This window comes from Alligator mississippiensis, chromosome 5, assembly GCF_030867095.1.
Source record: "Alligator mississippiensis isolate rAllMis1 chromosome 5, rAllMis1, whole genome shotgun sequence".
Classification (NCBI taxonomy): Eukaryota; Metazoa; Chordata; order Crocodylia; family Alligatoridae; genus Alligator; species Alligator mississippiensis.
In genome coordinates, this window is record NC_081828.1 from 20344833 (window position 1) to 20362356 (window position 17524).

Consider the following 17524-nt stretch of genomic DNA (forward strand, 5'->3'; position numbering starts at 1 on the left):
AAATCACTCAGACCTAAACCTCAAAAGTAGATTTGAAACTTGGTAAATCCATTTTTTTAAAACTTATGTTCCTGACTTTAATAAGTCCTAAGCACCCATAACTTTCAATGAGGTCAACCTTAGTTTGGGGAGCTCAAATGTTCTTAAAATCTGGTCTAAACATCAATTTTCTTTTATTTTAATGTAAGAAGAATAACTTGCTTCAAAAGCTTATCTAACTCTATCCCAAGTATGTAGTTGGTCCAATAAAAAAATATCACTCAATTAAATTCTTCCATCTTGCAAAATTATTGAGGTATTTAAAGCCAGTGGTGCCATTTTTTAATATTTTATTTTTATCTGTTTCATTTTCTTCATTTTAAAAACATAAAAAGAGGACCAACTAATGCAGTTTCCTGAGAAGGCTGTTCTGAGGATTAAGTAGTAAATATTTTTAAATGGTCAAAACTGAAGGAAGAAAATCTAGTCTGTAAAATATGTGTTGTGCTTACCAGAAGGAGAGATGTGTCTCCACGAAATGGAAGGTTCTGGTTTTCCTGTCGCCAAGCACGCAAGAGTAACATTGCTCCCTTCATTTACAACAATGTCAGTTGAAATATGATATATCTTTGGAGAAACTGAAACAAAGCAAAAAGAAAACTGTAAGAGAAAGCACTTTGTATTAGATGCTAAAAAACAATTTAAAGTCTTTTGCCCACAGATGGCTAACGTGCATCTTGCAGCCCAAACTATTTTTATTTTCAATTTATTAGCTAAGTTAATTTGCATGGCAATTTGCAAACACACACAAAAAGACACAAAGTCCTTGTCCAAAATTGCTTAAATGTGGCTACCTCTATTCCCATCACTAATATAGAAGATATTAATTATATAGAAGATATATAGACGATCAAGATGCTCCAGATAAAAAGAGTAGGACAGCTGCAATCTGCTCTCTTTTATGCAAATGTCGTATAACTATCAGCTTCCTGGTCAACTGCCAACATAGTTCCTGTTTAGGCAAAGTTTGAACATGTTCATGTTAGTTCACATTGGACATCAAATTAAAATGCTGTTATACTCTGAAAAATGTCTATGTAAATAATAGCCCTTTCCTGTTCATTGCATCTTTTCTTTGTGTATGGAAACAGGTTTTTATTTCTTTGTACTGATGCTGTTTCTGCAGTGGCTAGGGACAGATATTACGCATAAACCAGTACAAGTAATTAGAAACTGGTTCAAATCTGTAGCACAAACAGAAGATCAGGGCACAAAAACCATTTCAAAATGGTCAAAACTGTTTTAAGATAAACCTGGATGGATGTAGTATCAGACTTAACTGATTTAGGTTAAAGTGATTTATTGAATTTCTGTCCCAGATCCACCCCGCCCCCCACCCCAGATTCAAGTTAACTCTCAGTCCCCTGGGGTGCTTTGCAGAGTGGGTGCGCTAGCCTTGGCCCAAGCTGTTTCCTCTAGCTCAACAGGAAGGCATGCTCTAGTACCCCCTGGCTTCTGGCTTGGGCCACTTCAGGAGCATGGTTCCATTTCCAGAATCAAAAGTGAATGCCTGTTCCCTTGCTTATTGATTCAATCTGCACAGCTTAGACTAACCTGGGAAGATTGAATCAGTTCAGCCTCGGGCTTTTTGACTGTCTGAATTTAGCAAGTGTGATCACAGCTAAAAGAATTAATAGGATTTTCTTCATTCTTGAAGATCAACAGAAGAATTTTTAACTGAAACCATAAGTGTCTAAAGTGCAAATTAGGTAGAATTTAGGTACCCAAGTCCCAAAGTGTGATCCACAAAACTCTAACCCAATTTTTTTGTCAACAAAAAGGCTATAGGCACCTAAGATTTTGTTAGTAAAGTTTGAGGCATGGAGAGAGCTTCCTCTGTGCATGCCCAGAATTAAGATCTTTATGGCAGTGCTGAACAGCTCAGCTTTTATCATGCTTAAAGGCCATTTAGGATTCATAAATGAGGTACCCTTGCACCTATGTCCCCTAACAGTCCCAAATCCATTAGGCACATTCTGAGCATGCCTAACACACTGATAAAAGTCAGGTCAGAATGAGGATATTTTCCTTTAAAAACACTATGCAAGTGAAGGGAAAAGTGGTTGTGCACACCTTACTATATAATCAGCCACTTAGTACCTAGATCACTTATCTAGTAAATGAGAGCTGTGGGCAAGGCTCTCCAAAGCCTGATGGACTTCAAATCCACATCTCCCAGAGTAGTGTATTAACTATCAGGCTATAGGCGAGAGTTGAGAAGGATTGCTCTTTACCTCTTTCTGTTGAGGCTGGACCACCATGAAGCAAGATTCATGGAGTTAGAGAAAGAGACCAAGTAGGAGCATGACCATGTAAGGCCAGTTACAAAGGTGCCCACCTGCAGAGCCACTGCAACAAAGTTTCGCGCCTGGGGCAAAGTCGGCAGCTCGCCCTCATCCCACACACAGATCCAGAGGGCACAGTGCCCCCCTATGCTTACCCAGGAGTGCACAGTGGCAGGAGCCACCTTTCCTCTGTCCTCCATCCCCATGCCCCCCCAAACAAGCTGCTCGAGGGTCCATCCCGTGCCCTGCTCCAGCTGGGCAGCGCCTGTTGGTGCCCCTTCGCTTCGGTTGCCTCTCTTGCTACAGCACTGCCCACCTGGAAGTGCTCCTGTTCTTACTTTAGGGACTGTTTCTATAATTTTAAACCAACGGTTGTCTAATACAAAAAGCTTAAGTGTCCTAGGAACAGAGACTAGAACCCAGAAGGACTCCCTGACAGGTCATTGCCTCACTGCAGTCAGGCTCCCTTTCGTGCTATTCTCTTTCAAGAGAACAAGAACCCAAGCTGACTTTTAGATTCTAGGCAAAGGAGCTTTCACTTGTAATGTGTCTGTTTCCATGTTAGTTGAGTATGTTTGATTTGAAAATCATGAAAAGATAACACAGAACAATTTTATTTTTGCAAACACTCTTCAAAGTACAACCACATGCTAAGAGTGAAATATGGGGAAAAAGTGATAGATTCTGCATAGGGGTATGACAGCATCTTCTAGTAATGGAAGCCTTTTTATATTGGAAATGCAGTTTTCAGATAAAACTATTCCATAATGCAGGGGCATGTTGGTAACACAGGAAAAAAGCCTTTGATTATGAGCTTTCAATTTTTTAACAAAAATACATATGATGAAAACCAAAGCTTTCTTATCCCTGGGGAAATGATTTGCTGTATTTCTTGGGTACCTCCTGTGCTGACATCATACTAGGGAAAGCTTTCTAAGTGACAAAAAGATACTGAAAATCTTCAGTAGAGCATACTGAGTATTTATTGTATTAATCCTAGCTTACAATGTTCAAACACCCCAAATTACCTTAATCATACTAGTTTAAAAGGCCTATTTTTTAACCACTGCTTTTGAAGAAAAAGACAGCGAAAACATTAGATCATTCCAGAATCTGGCTAATTATTACTAACTGTATGAAATAATAGATGAATAGACAGTTTTTAAAGTGAGAACACTAAAACATAAATGTTTATGTTTTATAAATGTTGATATAACTGTAATTTATGGCTTTTTATAGTAGGGAACATAGCATTGAGAAAAGTTTGTAAAAGTCTTTAAGCCTTAGTAAAATAGTCAGTATACAGGTCAGTATTTGTTGAGAATGAAGAAGATCACAGTTTCTTGCAAGTGAACTCTTATGTCTGACACCTCAAAAAGACCAGTTACCAATGCTTTACCATAAGCTTTTATAGGTCTGGACCTCTGTGGGTACATGACACCAGGTAAAGAAGCAGCAAAGAGCCCTCTAACTGTAGTTCAGGAGTTAGCCACAATTTTAGGCCTGCATCCCCTACATTTCAACAAGTAGCAGCACTAGGTGTTCAAAAAGTGGTAGGAAGACAGTGAGCCAATAGCTCCATATGTGAGTAAGGGCTAGGCCTAGTTTCAAAGCTTATGACACAAAATAACTCCTTGCACCTGACTCTCTTGCCAAAACAGACACAAAGGTCTTGGTTTGAAGCTGCAGACTGGCCCAAGAGCACAATAGTAAAATGTCTGTCCCATTTACATTTTCTCCCAAAACAGTTGCAGTGCACTATGCTTTCATCTATATATCTATCTTATATGCCCTGGAAAGCTACTTATGAAGATTATTTATTCCAGAATTATGAGCAATCCAAGCAGAGGAGCCTGCATTTGTGCTGCAAGTCTATCAGAGAATGGAATAGTTAGGACAAAGAATTACAACCCATAATCCAAACTTTGCCTCTTGCTTTATTCTACTTTTCAAAGCATAGAAAAATCATATAAATTCTGTACAAAATAGACTTAAGAAAAGCCTCACTGTTCTTCCCTGCTTGAAACTATATGTACCACACCTACATGATCTTCCCCATAAATTATCATCTGTGAAGCCACGTACCCACTTCCATATGGAATAGTTTATGATTATGTCTTCAATGCATGCTAAAAATCACCCAGACAATGCCTACATCAGAAATAGCACATTCAGTGACAATACAACCAAGTTTGAATAGGTAGCATCTACATTTCATTGAGAGGAGGTGTCAAACCCCTCCCAGAAAAAAGCACAATTTTACCTCTCTCCATTCTAAACTGTGGCATCACAAACAGCATTGGGTAGGACTTGGAGAGTGGCTTTATAAAAGGCTGGATTTCAAGCACATTTCTTTTTTGCTGTTATTGACCTACTGATAAGTTGCTTTAATGACTCAGCATTTATCATTTATCTTGCACCATTTTTGCAGATTTTGCTGCATCAGCTACACACTATAAGTAGAAAGAAAACTCACTCTATTATCTGCTGCAGAAGCACATAATTGGCAGTTTAAGAGTTAATTATTTGCACTGCTACTGCTACTGGGGCTGTGAGAAATTTCACCGGCTGTTTTGATTTGATCCTGTTTTGACTCCCTTTGAGCTCAAAACAGTGAAATCAAATTGGAACAAAGGGCTTTGAAACAGCCTGGAAACAAAACAAGGCTAGGTAGAAGTGTTTTGAAAGTTTCAAAACGTTTTGAGTTTTGAAGCAGCCAGTAGTGAGGTGGTGGGAGACAGGGGAGAACCAGGGCTGCGCTCCCAGCAGCAGCCGGGAGCGCAGCCCTGGCTCTCCCCGTCTCCCACCGCTGGGCTGCGGGAAACCGATCACAGTGCAGGGGAGGGGAACTGAGCTCAGGGTTAGTTCACTTCCCAAGCTCAGTTCCCCTCCCCAGCCCTATGATCGGCCTGGGGACAGGAAGTCAGCCCATCCCCAGCCTGATCTAGTGCAGGGGATGGGAACTCAGCCCAGCTGGGCTGAGTTCATTTCCTCAGTGGGAGTACTTTCGGTCTACTTCTAGGTTTGCCACTGAGCATGCGGGGGGTCCCCCATGCTCCTGTGGGATGTGTCATCTACCCCAGCATCGCAGCATTCATGAGTTATGCCTGCTACCTCAAGGTATGTAGAAAAAACATTGAAAACTGTATCTGTAGCCGAATCGCTGATTCTCTGAATCACCATCGAATCTTCAGATTTGGATTCAGCCGAATTGAATCAGGACAGTGATCTACATCAACTAATTGAATCACTGTCCCCAATTCAGGCCAAATCTGAATCAGAATTGAATATGGTCCGTTTCACATACCCGTACTGCTTATCACATATACTATTTAATCCTCATAAAACTCCTGTAGGAAGAATACAGGAGCATGTCTCAGCTAAGGAATGTCCAACTCCCCTGGTACAGACTTTCTACATATGCTATTCTTTGTAAAGCCAAAAAATGCAGGCAGACTGGGGGAGGACAGCAAGTCATGAGGGGTAAGCAACAAAGGACAGGAAAATAATGCCACAATATTACTAGCAATAACTATGCAGGAAAACAAAGCTTGATAATAGTTTTTGAACATGGATGCTACTAGAATGGATATAGCTGTGTTTTAAACTAAGGCTGGAATCCTGAAAACCTTCATTTTGCTCCAACCCCCTCCCAGGAACACTTGAGAAGGAAGGAAATACAATGGATGTTGGTATATGGGACAATGCTTCTTTTAGAGATATGGTGTCCTTGGTACAGAAGTCCATTCAGAAGCTAGTGGGGACTTCATCAACCATGTGGGCCTCATTTTGTTTAAGGGTCTGATTAAGTATCAAAACTTAAAGAGTAAAATTGCTTCTTAGAATGTTGATGTTTAAATGACATAGTTCAACAGTATTTTAGTGATGTGTATCAGGTCAGTCTGGTCAAACATATCAATAAAAATTACACAGAACAAGAATCAATAAAAATAACTCTGCACGGCTTCTTTGCCACAAGAGCCTGAGCAAGGCTGCAAAAACATACACAAATCAATTCTGAAGCCTTGTGCAGCCTTCCGGGATGTAGAGAGTGGATGGAGCACTTATTGAATATGGCCCAGAGACACCATGTGCAGAATCACATCCTTGAAAAAACAGCATTTCAGCATTTCTTTAAATTGCACTGCAGACAAAAGCATCTCTACTTCTCAGTCTATAAAATTCCAGCAATAGACTTTTAACAACTATGTCTTGTTTTTTTAATACAAAAGTATTCACTTAACACAGGTGTCTAGATGACCTTAGCTGCAGAGGCTTACAATGAATGAATGGCATAATGATGGATGGCAAAAAGTTCTAATATTTCAATCCTTAGTTTTGCTGCTTAGCTCTGACCCGAGTCATGTTTAAGGAACACTGCTAGATTTAGGCACTTTCACATAGACACATGCACATAGCAACCATATCTCTGATGGTGTATTCAGTTATACACTTCCACCATGGGAGAGACCCGTAGAGTGGTGTCTTTCAACCTACAATCTATCTGCTCAACTTCCAAGCAGTCTCAGTGCTACTCAAGGTTATCCCAGATGCTCACTGCACACACACACACATACACACACACACACACACACACACAGGCTCTATGAACGTCTAATACAGCATGATGGTAAATAAAAATATAAATAAAAAGTCACAAAATGCACAATGGTGTGAATGAATACAATGAAGTTAGACAGTTGGAATGGTCATATGAGGAGAGTGGGGGGAGGAGGGAGGAATCCCTGAGGCACTGTAGATTGTAACCTCTTTTGAAATAGCCTACTTTAAAAACTGTTCTCCATATTTCTGTTTTGCTCATAGTTGCATGTAATCCAAATGTACAAAATATGTTTATTGCTGAGTAGAAAGAGGAAGAGACCCTCTATCGATTCTTACAAAAGAAAACATTATGATTAAAATATTGTTTTAAATAAATATTGTAGGAAGTTTAATTTTCAGTATGAAATAAGACAAAGTGCTGTGGATACTTGTTTACAGAAGCCCATCCAGCTTTAGGTTGTGATTTCATCAGCTCTATCAGCAAAGCAAAAACAAGTATTAGTCACAATTTGTATGGAAGAGTGTCCAGGCAAACCCAAAGCTGCTGCATGTCACCTCTGCTTTTTAGATTACGAAACAACAACTACAGTAGATATTTGTATAAACTACAGAAGTTGGGAATTGATCTGGATTTCAAATGGCCTTGAAGTCATGGATATTTGGATTTGAAATGTTGGTTCTGTTTACTATAGAAATATAAGCTCTCTAGAAAAGTAGATCCCAACCTGGATCTGGACATATATGGTCAGAACTCATTGAAGTCTATCACTAGTAACCTGCTGTAACAGGTCCATACCCCAGGGGTGGCCGTGATACCCCCTGGTGGCCATATGGTTCCTAACCCGCCCTGTCTCTAAAGTACCCGCCCTTTGCTTTTTCCTGCCATACCTCAATATTCTTAATAGAGGTAGAAAGGGAGGCTACCATGGGTCTTAGAGTGAGCCTTGATCTATCTTCCTGATAGTAGATCCCCCTGACAGGGCATTCCAGGAGTCAGCAGAGCCCTCTACTACAATTTTCCCGGGCTAGAAATCTTCAGTCTGTAGCTAGCAGAGCCAGATTGCCTGCCTGGACTTGGGCACTGGCTTTATGAGTCTCCAAAGACCAGCCCCATCCAGTCATGTGACTTTGTAGGGACTCACAGGAGTTCCCTTCTGTGCCTAATGATGACCCATCTGCTCAGACTTAGTTCAGTTGTTTGCAGTGCATTGCTTCTGGGTGGCCTTCCTGCCTGCCCTTGGTGCATTTTATTGTTCTGCCTCTATTCCCTTAATGATTTATTTTCCATGGGTTTGTTTCTACCTGTGGCTACCAGTCTGTCTGTTTGCTGGCAGCCAGTTCATTAGCAGCTAGCTTATTTCCTAGCTGCCAGTCCTCCCTGATTGAGCTTAGCCTCCTATATACTTTCCTCTTAAAGTAACAGGAGCCTTCTGGCTCCCTGTTAATACGTGCCTATTTAAATTCCCAGTGGTAAGGTGCAAATGAGTAATATTTACAGGTACCTTGTAGATCACCTCTGCAGTTATAAATCTGATTTTATTTGTAAATATATTAATAAGATAGTGATCTTAGCCTATTTCTTCCTCTTAATTTCAATAAGTACAGATAGTCAAAAAGCCTGAGGCTGAATTGATTCAATCCTTGCATTCAAGAATTGATTCAATCTTTGCATTCAAGAATGAACCTATAAGAAAGTGAACAGACATACACTTTTGATTCCAAAAACATAGCCACATGTCTTCAGTGGCCAAGGACAGAAACTGGTGGAGCATGCCTTCCTTTTGGCTGGAGCAGACAGCTTGAATCTAGAGAGGATCTGGGACAGAAGTTCAATAAACCAGTTTAACCTAAATCAGTTGAGTCAGATACTACATTCATTCAACTTTATCTTAAACCACTTTCCAAATGGCTGAAACCAGTTTATGTGCACTGAACTTCTGGGCTAAGTACAGACAGTCAAAAAGCCTGACACTGAATCAATGTAGTCTTTCCAGGTTAGTCTAAGCTGCAGAGATTAAACTGAGAAACAACTGGACACACATTCACTTTTGATTCAGGAAATGCAGCCACATGCCTGCAGTGGCTCAGCCCAGAAGTCAGGGGGCAATAAAGCATGGCTCTCTGACATGTAGTCAGCATGGGCTGTGTGTTCACTTCAACTTCCTGAGGTCTCAGGGATTTGCAGTCCAGACTCACAGCAGCAGAACTCTTCCTGCTTCCAGGTGCCTCTGGGATTTGTAGTCCACAGTCACAGCCAGCAGTAAGGTTGAGCAGGGGAAGGGGTGTTTAACCTCTGCTCCCTGGCCCCACACTCTGACCGGGGTTTGCTGGGGGCAGGCAGACCCTGCCCCCACCCCCCAATCCTTCTCTGCTGGAAGAGACAGCCCAGTCCAGCCCAGGGCTGCAAGGGCTGGGGGGACTCTGGTTTAACTTAAACAAGGAAGGGGTCTGGGACACACACTGCATAAACCAGGCTGACCCAAACCAGTTAAGTCTGATGCGGTATTCTACCAGGTTTATCTTAAACCAGTTTCATCCATTTTGTATGGAAAGTCATGCTTTGAGGAGATCACAGCCTCTCAGGACACTCTTCAGAGCAGTGATTCTAAACCAGGGTGCTGCCATAGCCTTGAAGGCTGTCTTGAGGTGTGATGAGAAGAGCAGAGAAATTAAGCAAATAAGTGCAGGTTCAGACTTGCCCCTGCCTGGATGATTTCTATCCCACACTGCCCAGCCTCTCTGCAAGGAGGTAAGCACTCAATTCACAAGAGTTATGGAGTAGTGCATCATGTCCAAAAGGCTGAGAACCACTAGACCTTTCACTGCATCTGTGGGCATAAGTACCATAATTAGGAAAATGAGGGATGCCAAAAACCTGGGCTTGGGCCAGCCCTACAGCAAAGATGCTAGAGCTAGAGTCTTTCAGTTCTTGGCATTCCTTAAACTGAGCTGAAGTGAGTGATACACATTTCACGAGTAGACCAAATTAAACATATTTGTAGAGCATTTTTAATTGGCAGAGAGAAACTTTGTCCATATGTGGAGGCAGCTGGAGGACAGGGGTCAGCTGAAAGGAAAGTCTCAGGCTTTCAGTTTCTCATAGCAGGCACATGTGATGTCATGCTCCCTTGCTGTTTGAAATGGGTTTGTGCATTTCCACTGAAATAGGAATATATTTCACAGTATGCCACAATCTAACTCTCAAAGGTAATAATCCACTCTTTTCGTAGTTCATTTAATGACCTGAAAAGCTTGCATTCATTACAGAGCATTCTCAAGATTAGAAAAAATACAGAAGAGTTATTTCTACATAAAAGGATAATTTATTAATCAGATTCCCCCATGTAAATTCCTGAAATGAATCCATTACTCTAATTCACTCTGCAAAAGTCTATTCTCTACCAAAAAAGAAACTGGACAGCTGTGACCTAAATAGCCTAAAACTGAGCAAAAATATGCCCATTTGTCATACAACCCCCACAAAAGATGTTTAAAGCTCCCCCCCAAAATTAAATACCATGAACTTTACAAAACAAAACATAAAAAGATCAAATTTTAAGGGCATGCCTTTAATTCATGATTTTCAAAAGTATGCTTCTACATACATAGTACAAAAGATATATACGATATGCAAAGGAGCAATTGCCGCAGCTCTGTAGTATAGGACCATATCATCTGGCGCTTCCAGACACATTTGACAGAAGAATATTGTGACTAATTTGGCAAGCACATTGGTTTCATTCACACTAAAATTATTTACAAATAGCTCTCTAGATTTAAAGCCCTGGCCTCTTTGTCCATAAAGAAAAAGAAAAGAAAAAGAAAAGAAAAAAAAGAAGGAAATGAATAATCACAGAAAGTTACCTGGAGGAACTGAATATATTCAAATGGCAGAATTCCTTGCTGAAGTAAATTTTTAAAATAAACTAATGTAAATGGTTACTTTAAAGTGACACATACTTGTCAGACTAGTAATATAATAACTATTTTAGGATATTTATGTACAATAGCTAATAACTTGTCTAACTTCTTTACAGCGTTGTAGCAGTTTTAAAGCAATAGCATAAAAGGGAGCTTTAGGCAGCTGCCACATGGTTCTGGAGGTTTCTTAATTGGCTTCAAGATGTAATCAATCAATGGAGAAGGGGACGGCAGAGGAGGTACCTAGAAACTACTTAGATGGCAGATAGGCAACAGCCCCAAATAGAGCTGTTACATGCCTAGTGCTGCTCTAAATTGTTCTCTGGATCAGGGAATGTGAGATTTGGCCAGAATATGCAAATATGTAGTGAAGATGCTGTGTACTCAGCCTGTTCTCTGATTTGTGTCCATGGCAGAAAGAGAAAATGGAAAATCTGGACCTCTCTGCATTCTACTGTTAATAAAAGTGCTGTAATTTAAATGTGACTGATGAACATAAAACAGTTACAAATTGCACATGCATATGCCTAATGCCGATTTCAGCGGGAGTCAGCAACTCTCAATGTCCTTTAGCATCAGTCCCAGAACATATACCTCTAATATCTGGTGATCCCCAGCTGGTATAATTTGATATTGTGCTGATGATTTCAGTGGAGCCATGGTGTTTACACCAGCAGTAAATCTGGCTTGTCAAGCATTAAGGACCCAATTTTCAAAAAACCGTTTCCAAAATTCAGTGCTAATTTCCCTCCCCTATTTAGAGAAACATTGACTTCAGCAAGCAAACCCTATTTGTATAGAAAAAAAGGCAACTACCCAATCATGTAACTAATTTTCAGAATAAAGAACAAAATCATGATTGAAAAAATTGTGCAAACTAAATTGTACATGCAATTGGAGATGCTGGGTTGAAAATGTGGCCTTTAAAGGCCTAAATTATTTCACAGTGTGCTTTCAGTTCTCTGACAGAACTACTGGAAAATACTGAAAATAATTTATATTTGGTACCATTATAAATAAATGAGGAAGAATATATGGCAGAAAAATCAGATTACCCTGTGCTACATTTAAAAAAAAGAATAAAGATTACTGCACAGAAGCAATTGCAATTCAAATTTTAATGTGCAAGGCAAAGATTCCTGTAGGTTATATCTTTTATTGAACCAAGTGCATGGTTGAGATAGACAAACTCCAGCATGCAAGGCACTCTTCTAGAGGCCTGTGAGTTCAAACTTAACTGGCAATGGTTTTCTATAACTTAGGCTGGTGATAAAAATATTGAATAGCACTATAAAAAGTACCAGCTTCTTGGACACTCCCTAGAAATGTACACCTCCACTTATTGATGTCTCTCAATTAACATTTTCACTTCAGGATCTGATAGTGAGCCAACATTTAATCCACTAAAGGTAGGTACAGGTGGGTTTTTTTTTTTCCTTTTCCCTCCAAACAGGAAGTTTGGTGGTAGCTTCACATCCCCCTTAGTTGCATTCTACCAATAGGGCAAAAATATCTCAGCTTGTAATAACACTAATGCGGTGCTCTCAAACATCTACTGCAGAATACTATCGCTCGTTTTGAACGTGGGTAAAAACGTCCATATCAGCATTGCGAGTTAGCACTGTCAGTATCTGCGAAGAACTTGTGGGGTTTTTAATTCCAATTTTATAATTAAGCTATAAGGAGGAGCAGGGGGTTCAATGTAACTGTTTTCAGCAGATTAGCTGACTCCTTTTGGACTGGAATTCATTTATCCAGCAGCTCAGCTGTGCAAATGTTTATGCACTCTTCATTGTGAATAGGCAAATAGCAGTGATCGTGAGAGCTTTAAAACGTTTGTTCACCAAAATTCAAAGCTCTGCTGCACAGCTTGCTGCAGCGTTACTTAATTGTTGTGTTCAAAAGTGAAAGATATTGTTTAAAATCAGAAGTGTAACGCCAGAAATCCCCTTAGGCAGCAACAGCAGGAAGTGCACAGCACACTAATAGCAAAGAAGCACATCACAGAAATACCATGGCTGCAGTGCGATTCAGCCTTCACTTTGCCAGAAACAAGTTTAAGGTGTGTATATCTAAAAACCAAACAAATCTGAGAAGGCACATCGCTTGCCTCCAGCAAGAGCATACCTATTTCTCTCTATGTTAGGTCCTAGCAGACTGTCTTTTTCCAGCTAGGGACAGAAACCAGTCTCGTTTCTACTCCAGTTGGAGAGCAAGCACAACCGCAGAAGCAGTGAAGTATGAAGGAGCGATGTGCTACCATTCATGTCCATTAAATAGTCCTCGTAGATTCTTGCTTTATTTTCCGAGAGCTATTCTGACCTTACATTACATATAGCCATCAGCACAGCTAGGGTGCAACTGCATTTTTGGCATTCCCAGTGCATAACTTTCTCCTCAAGTCAATCAAAATGTTATGTACTGGTTTTCTGAAAGGCTGACATTTGGGAGCCAGAAGCCTAATGTGTCGGTAAGTATTTGGCCGGTAGCATTTCCAGCCGCTTTTCCAAAGTGTGCACTACAGCCTATAAAATAATTTTCCAAATCCTACAACTTGTAATGGAATTTCTGAAGCTTGTGAAGCTGTTATTGCGAACTGTGAATATATATATTTTTGATAGGAGGCCACGCTTGGCTCGCCAGGCTTTCTGTCATGTAACACTCCACTGTTACTATACCTGTATTACATGGCATGGTGACTCACTGGAAAGGCATTTTATTTTATTACATCATAAAGATTACTAATAAAACTAGTACATTGTGTACCATAACACTGTTCTGTCAGATTCCATTATTTGAGTTTATATCTCAGTAAATGCTTCCATCCCCACTAGTCTTCTGTGATGAGGACAAAGCTATGTCTGATCCTTAACCATAACAGAAAAGAAGGCAGGAGCAGGAGCGAGAACTTCCCAAAAGGAAAACTTCGATTACACCCAGGCCTGATTTCAGTCCTGCTACTGAGTGCCATTCCTGTGTTAAAGGATGATGTTGTCCTTGCCCCAAGGGACATAAAACTCAAATTGAACAAAGGATGACATTCAGATTTATATACCAGATGGCTAAGGATTGGAAGGTCCAAACATAAAGCGCGCTCTCTGATTTTTAAATGCTTTTTTTGGAGGATTCTCATAGGCTACTTTTGCAGATGATGTGTGTTTCAAGAGGATATTTCAAACAGACTGGTAGAAGATGGAGATTCTTTCAGCATAGAAGAACCACAAAAATGAAAATGGGAGGATGCAAAGACAGTAGTTAGAAGTGATGGACAACTAAGGGGAACAAAAGGAATAGGAGGAAGAAATAAGAGCAGGAGAGCAACTATGCAGCTGTAGAAGATAAACCTGAACATAAAGGGGAGGACAGACAGGAAAGAGTTTTTGACATGATCCAAGTAGCAGAAAATGATTATGATGATTTTTGCAGATTCTTTTAGATGGAATATTGCTGCGTGAGGTGAGAAATGAGGTGGCTAAATTAGAGGGAGCTGAAGCAGGTAAAATGAATGACAAAGGCATATGTGAAGGTTTTCGTAAGAGAAATGAAAAGGATGCTTTCTTACAATATAATAAAAAAAATCAGGATGTGGTAAGACAGGTTTGAAACTCCGTCTTTGGGTGTGTGATGGAAAGGTTGTTGGAATTATCAAAAGAAGTGGCAAAGAGAGAAACAGTAGGAAGACAGAGACAAACGTGAGTTCAGATTTTATTATCTTGAGCTGGAGAAAGCTGAGGGAACCTCCATGATGAGCTATCAGAAAAGCTAGTTGGAGGCTCATGACTTAGCTAAAGAAAGATTTGTCAGTTCAAAGTGTCAGACTAGTTATCCCCTGGACAAAACATAAAGAAAAAAATTAGAGAAGCCAAACATTGAGTAGGCCAGCAGAGAACAGAAGAGAAACAGCACCACAAACAGCCACTGAATAAGCTAGAGGAGAGGGAGTACAGAAAAAAGTGACACAAACTACCCTTAGTTGGGTTAACAGGGCTTTGCCCTTAACCTCGTTGAGCACACATTCAACAAATACAGGGGCAAAAACAGAGGTCAAATGAAAATAAAATCAGGTAGAATAAAAAGATTAGTGTTGTGTCTATATATGGAATGAGAGTCAACAGATATTAGTATTTTATCCATTCATGTCTTTCTACTGCACATATTCAGGATTGTCTCTGAGCACCACTGTTATATTTTCTCTTTACTGATCCCTGTTGCATCTTTGCCAGCTTGTCTCCCAGCTAACTCAACCATTTTCCTGTTATCTAAACACCATTATAGATTCAGATGAAATGCTATTAATACTACAGAGAGAACTGCAGCATCTTTCACTAAAGATTTTTAATAAGTTTGCACAGCAGGCACTATGATACAAAAATTCTATCAACTACTTTAATTTTTTGTTAGGCTAGGGTACCAACATATCACGTTTCTTTATAATTGTATCCATATATACACACTGTGAGGTATATGACTAAATTTGACTTGATACAGCTATTCCAAAACAGCTAGAAACATGCTGAGTAAGCTGCATGACAGAATCTACAGCAGCCAGATCCATTGTAGCTATGTAGGAGGTTGAGATTATTGATTGTTTGGATCAGTGTTGCATTGAAAAATTGAAAAAAAAATAGTTCAATCCAAATCAAACTCCTCCCCTCTACCTTTCCCCACTATCTCTTGCAGAAATGAAAACGCAAAATAACATTGTTCTGGGCATTGTCAACAAAAGAAAACCCAAGTTTGAATTAATCCGTTATTGACCTAGAATAGGAATTTAAATCAACATCTCGCCACTCTCAAGAGGGTGCCTTACTCCCCATGTTATATGGTATTTTAGGATGTATTACTCTCAATTTCTCCTTTGGAAGCTCTTTCATTTTGCATAAAGCACTTAACTACTCAGCGGAGCAGAGACTAGAATAGAGGTGTCCCATCTCCCTCCTTGGGGCCCTAACCACCACCTGTAGAGGAGCAATTCTCACTTTGATTCAATTCATTTTGGGTGAAATTTATTGATTAGTTCTGAGCTGACCAAAACTGCATCTTCCAGGAAAGCAACTCTCCACCAAAATAGTTCATCCAACACATTAGTGACTACAGAGGTTTCTAAGGGAGGTATCATTGTTTCTTTATTTTCGCTTTAATACAATAAATAGGCTGAGCTTCTTCAGCTTCACTGTTATGTAGCTTTCCCGGACTAAGAATCGTTCTTGTTACTCTTGTTTAATACTGTTTACAATTTATGGATGCCCCAACTAGACGCAGTGTTCCAATGATGCATAGTGGGAAATCATTCTCCATCTGCAAGTATGGGTTAAGTTGCTCTCCGATAACAGTGACGAATTCATAATCCAGGCGAGACTTGATTGGGCCATCAGAAACAGCTATCCCCACATTCCTTTGACTAGAAATCATACTCCAGACAGAGTAAGTGCACACAGCTCCTTTCCACAAAGTTCAGCAAGCACAGAGACTATTACTGTGAGATGCCTTTGTGCATTTGGACAAGTGTGTGGGAGGCCTCCTCTGAGCCCACTGCTAGGGAATTGCACGGTCTGAAACAGAGCTATATAAAAAGAATAACTGAGGAGCTTGAGTCTGATTGCAGCCAGAGTTCATTGCCCTTTTTTTTTCTTTTTGCATTTCTTGTGAATAAATAGTGATTACAGGAAAGGTTTGCACAATTGTACTTAAGTAGAGACCTGACTGAAGAGAGGAAGTTTTGAATGGCAAGGTGCCACACCCAAGAAAGCATAAAAGGTGCTTGAGAGAAGGAAACAAAGTACATTGGCTTTTAAGTCCAGGGTGCAAAGTTGGGAGCACACAGACAGCAAAAATGAGCAAAAGCCTAGAAAAGGCTAGTTCCTGTACAAGAAACTAGCATTTGATTTGAAAGGTGAAGGGAAGATAGCAAAGATGGAAATGCTGTGATCAGGCTGGCCAGCTTGGTTGGATGCTAACAGCACTGAGCCGAAATTAAACTACAATCCTGCATCTGTAGGGTTATACCATGCATTGTAATAGTTATTTTATAACATCCTGTTTGTTTCTGATGTTACCTTTATAAAACAGATATTCAGAACATACGTAGCAATGTCTGGGGAGTCTTGGGCAGCCTGTAAACTCCCCTGGTGTCCTGGCCTGGCCTGTCTCCCTTCTATCTGGCACCTGGCACACTTTTCCAGCTTGCTTGCTGCGCCTTGATGATATGTTTGAGAGGCTGCCTTCAAACAGCCAGGCTGCCAGTCCAGAAACCCCTTTCCTGGGTAGGGGATCTCTATTTCCCTGTTGTGAGGATCTAAGACCCACCCTCCCAGGCTCTCTGGGCCTCTCCACAACCAGCACACAGTTCACCTGCAACACCCTCACTATCCCCTTCAGCCACTCCCAGGCCTCACAGCTCAATTACAAGCAAGCATGAAAACTTCTCTCTACCTGAGACTTGCTTCCCAGATGAGCTCCTTCTGCTAAATACCTCCTGGGTCAGACTTCTGCCCTCTAGCTCAGGAGCCCTAATTAAATCCCCTGTCTGGGTCCACCCCTTCTGGCTCCTGCAGTCTATTGGGGCACAGGGACTTTTCCTTGGCTAATCAGTAGGCTTATCTCCCTAATGGGCTACAGTGTGGCCAGCTGTTTTGCACTCACTACCTTATGACCTTGCTGGAGGTCTGCCCTTTACTGCCTATTGCCATGCAGCTTTCTCCCAGGTAGCCCCTATT

General features: G+C 40.6%; 1 protein-coding gene across 1 annotated transcript in view; it reads right to left on the reverse strand.

Annotated features, from left to right (window-relative positions):
* Positions 1 to 17524, reverse strand: part of NEGR1 (neuronal growth regulator 1) — a 654907-nt gene that overhangs the window by 237104 nt on the left and 400279 nt on the right. The window contains exon 3 of the mRNA XM_019489191.2: positions 492 to 617. Within this exon, the coding sequence (XP_019344736.2) occupies positions 492 to 617 (126 nt within the window). The remainder of the gene's footprint in view (positions 1 to 491; positions 618 to 17524) is intronic.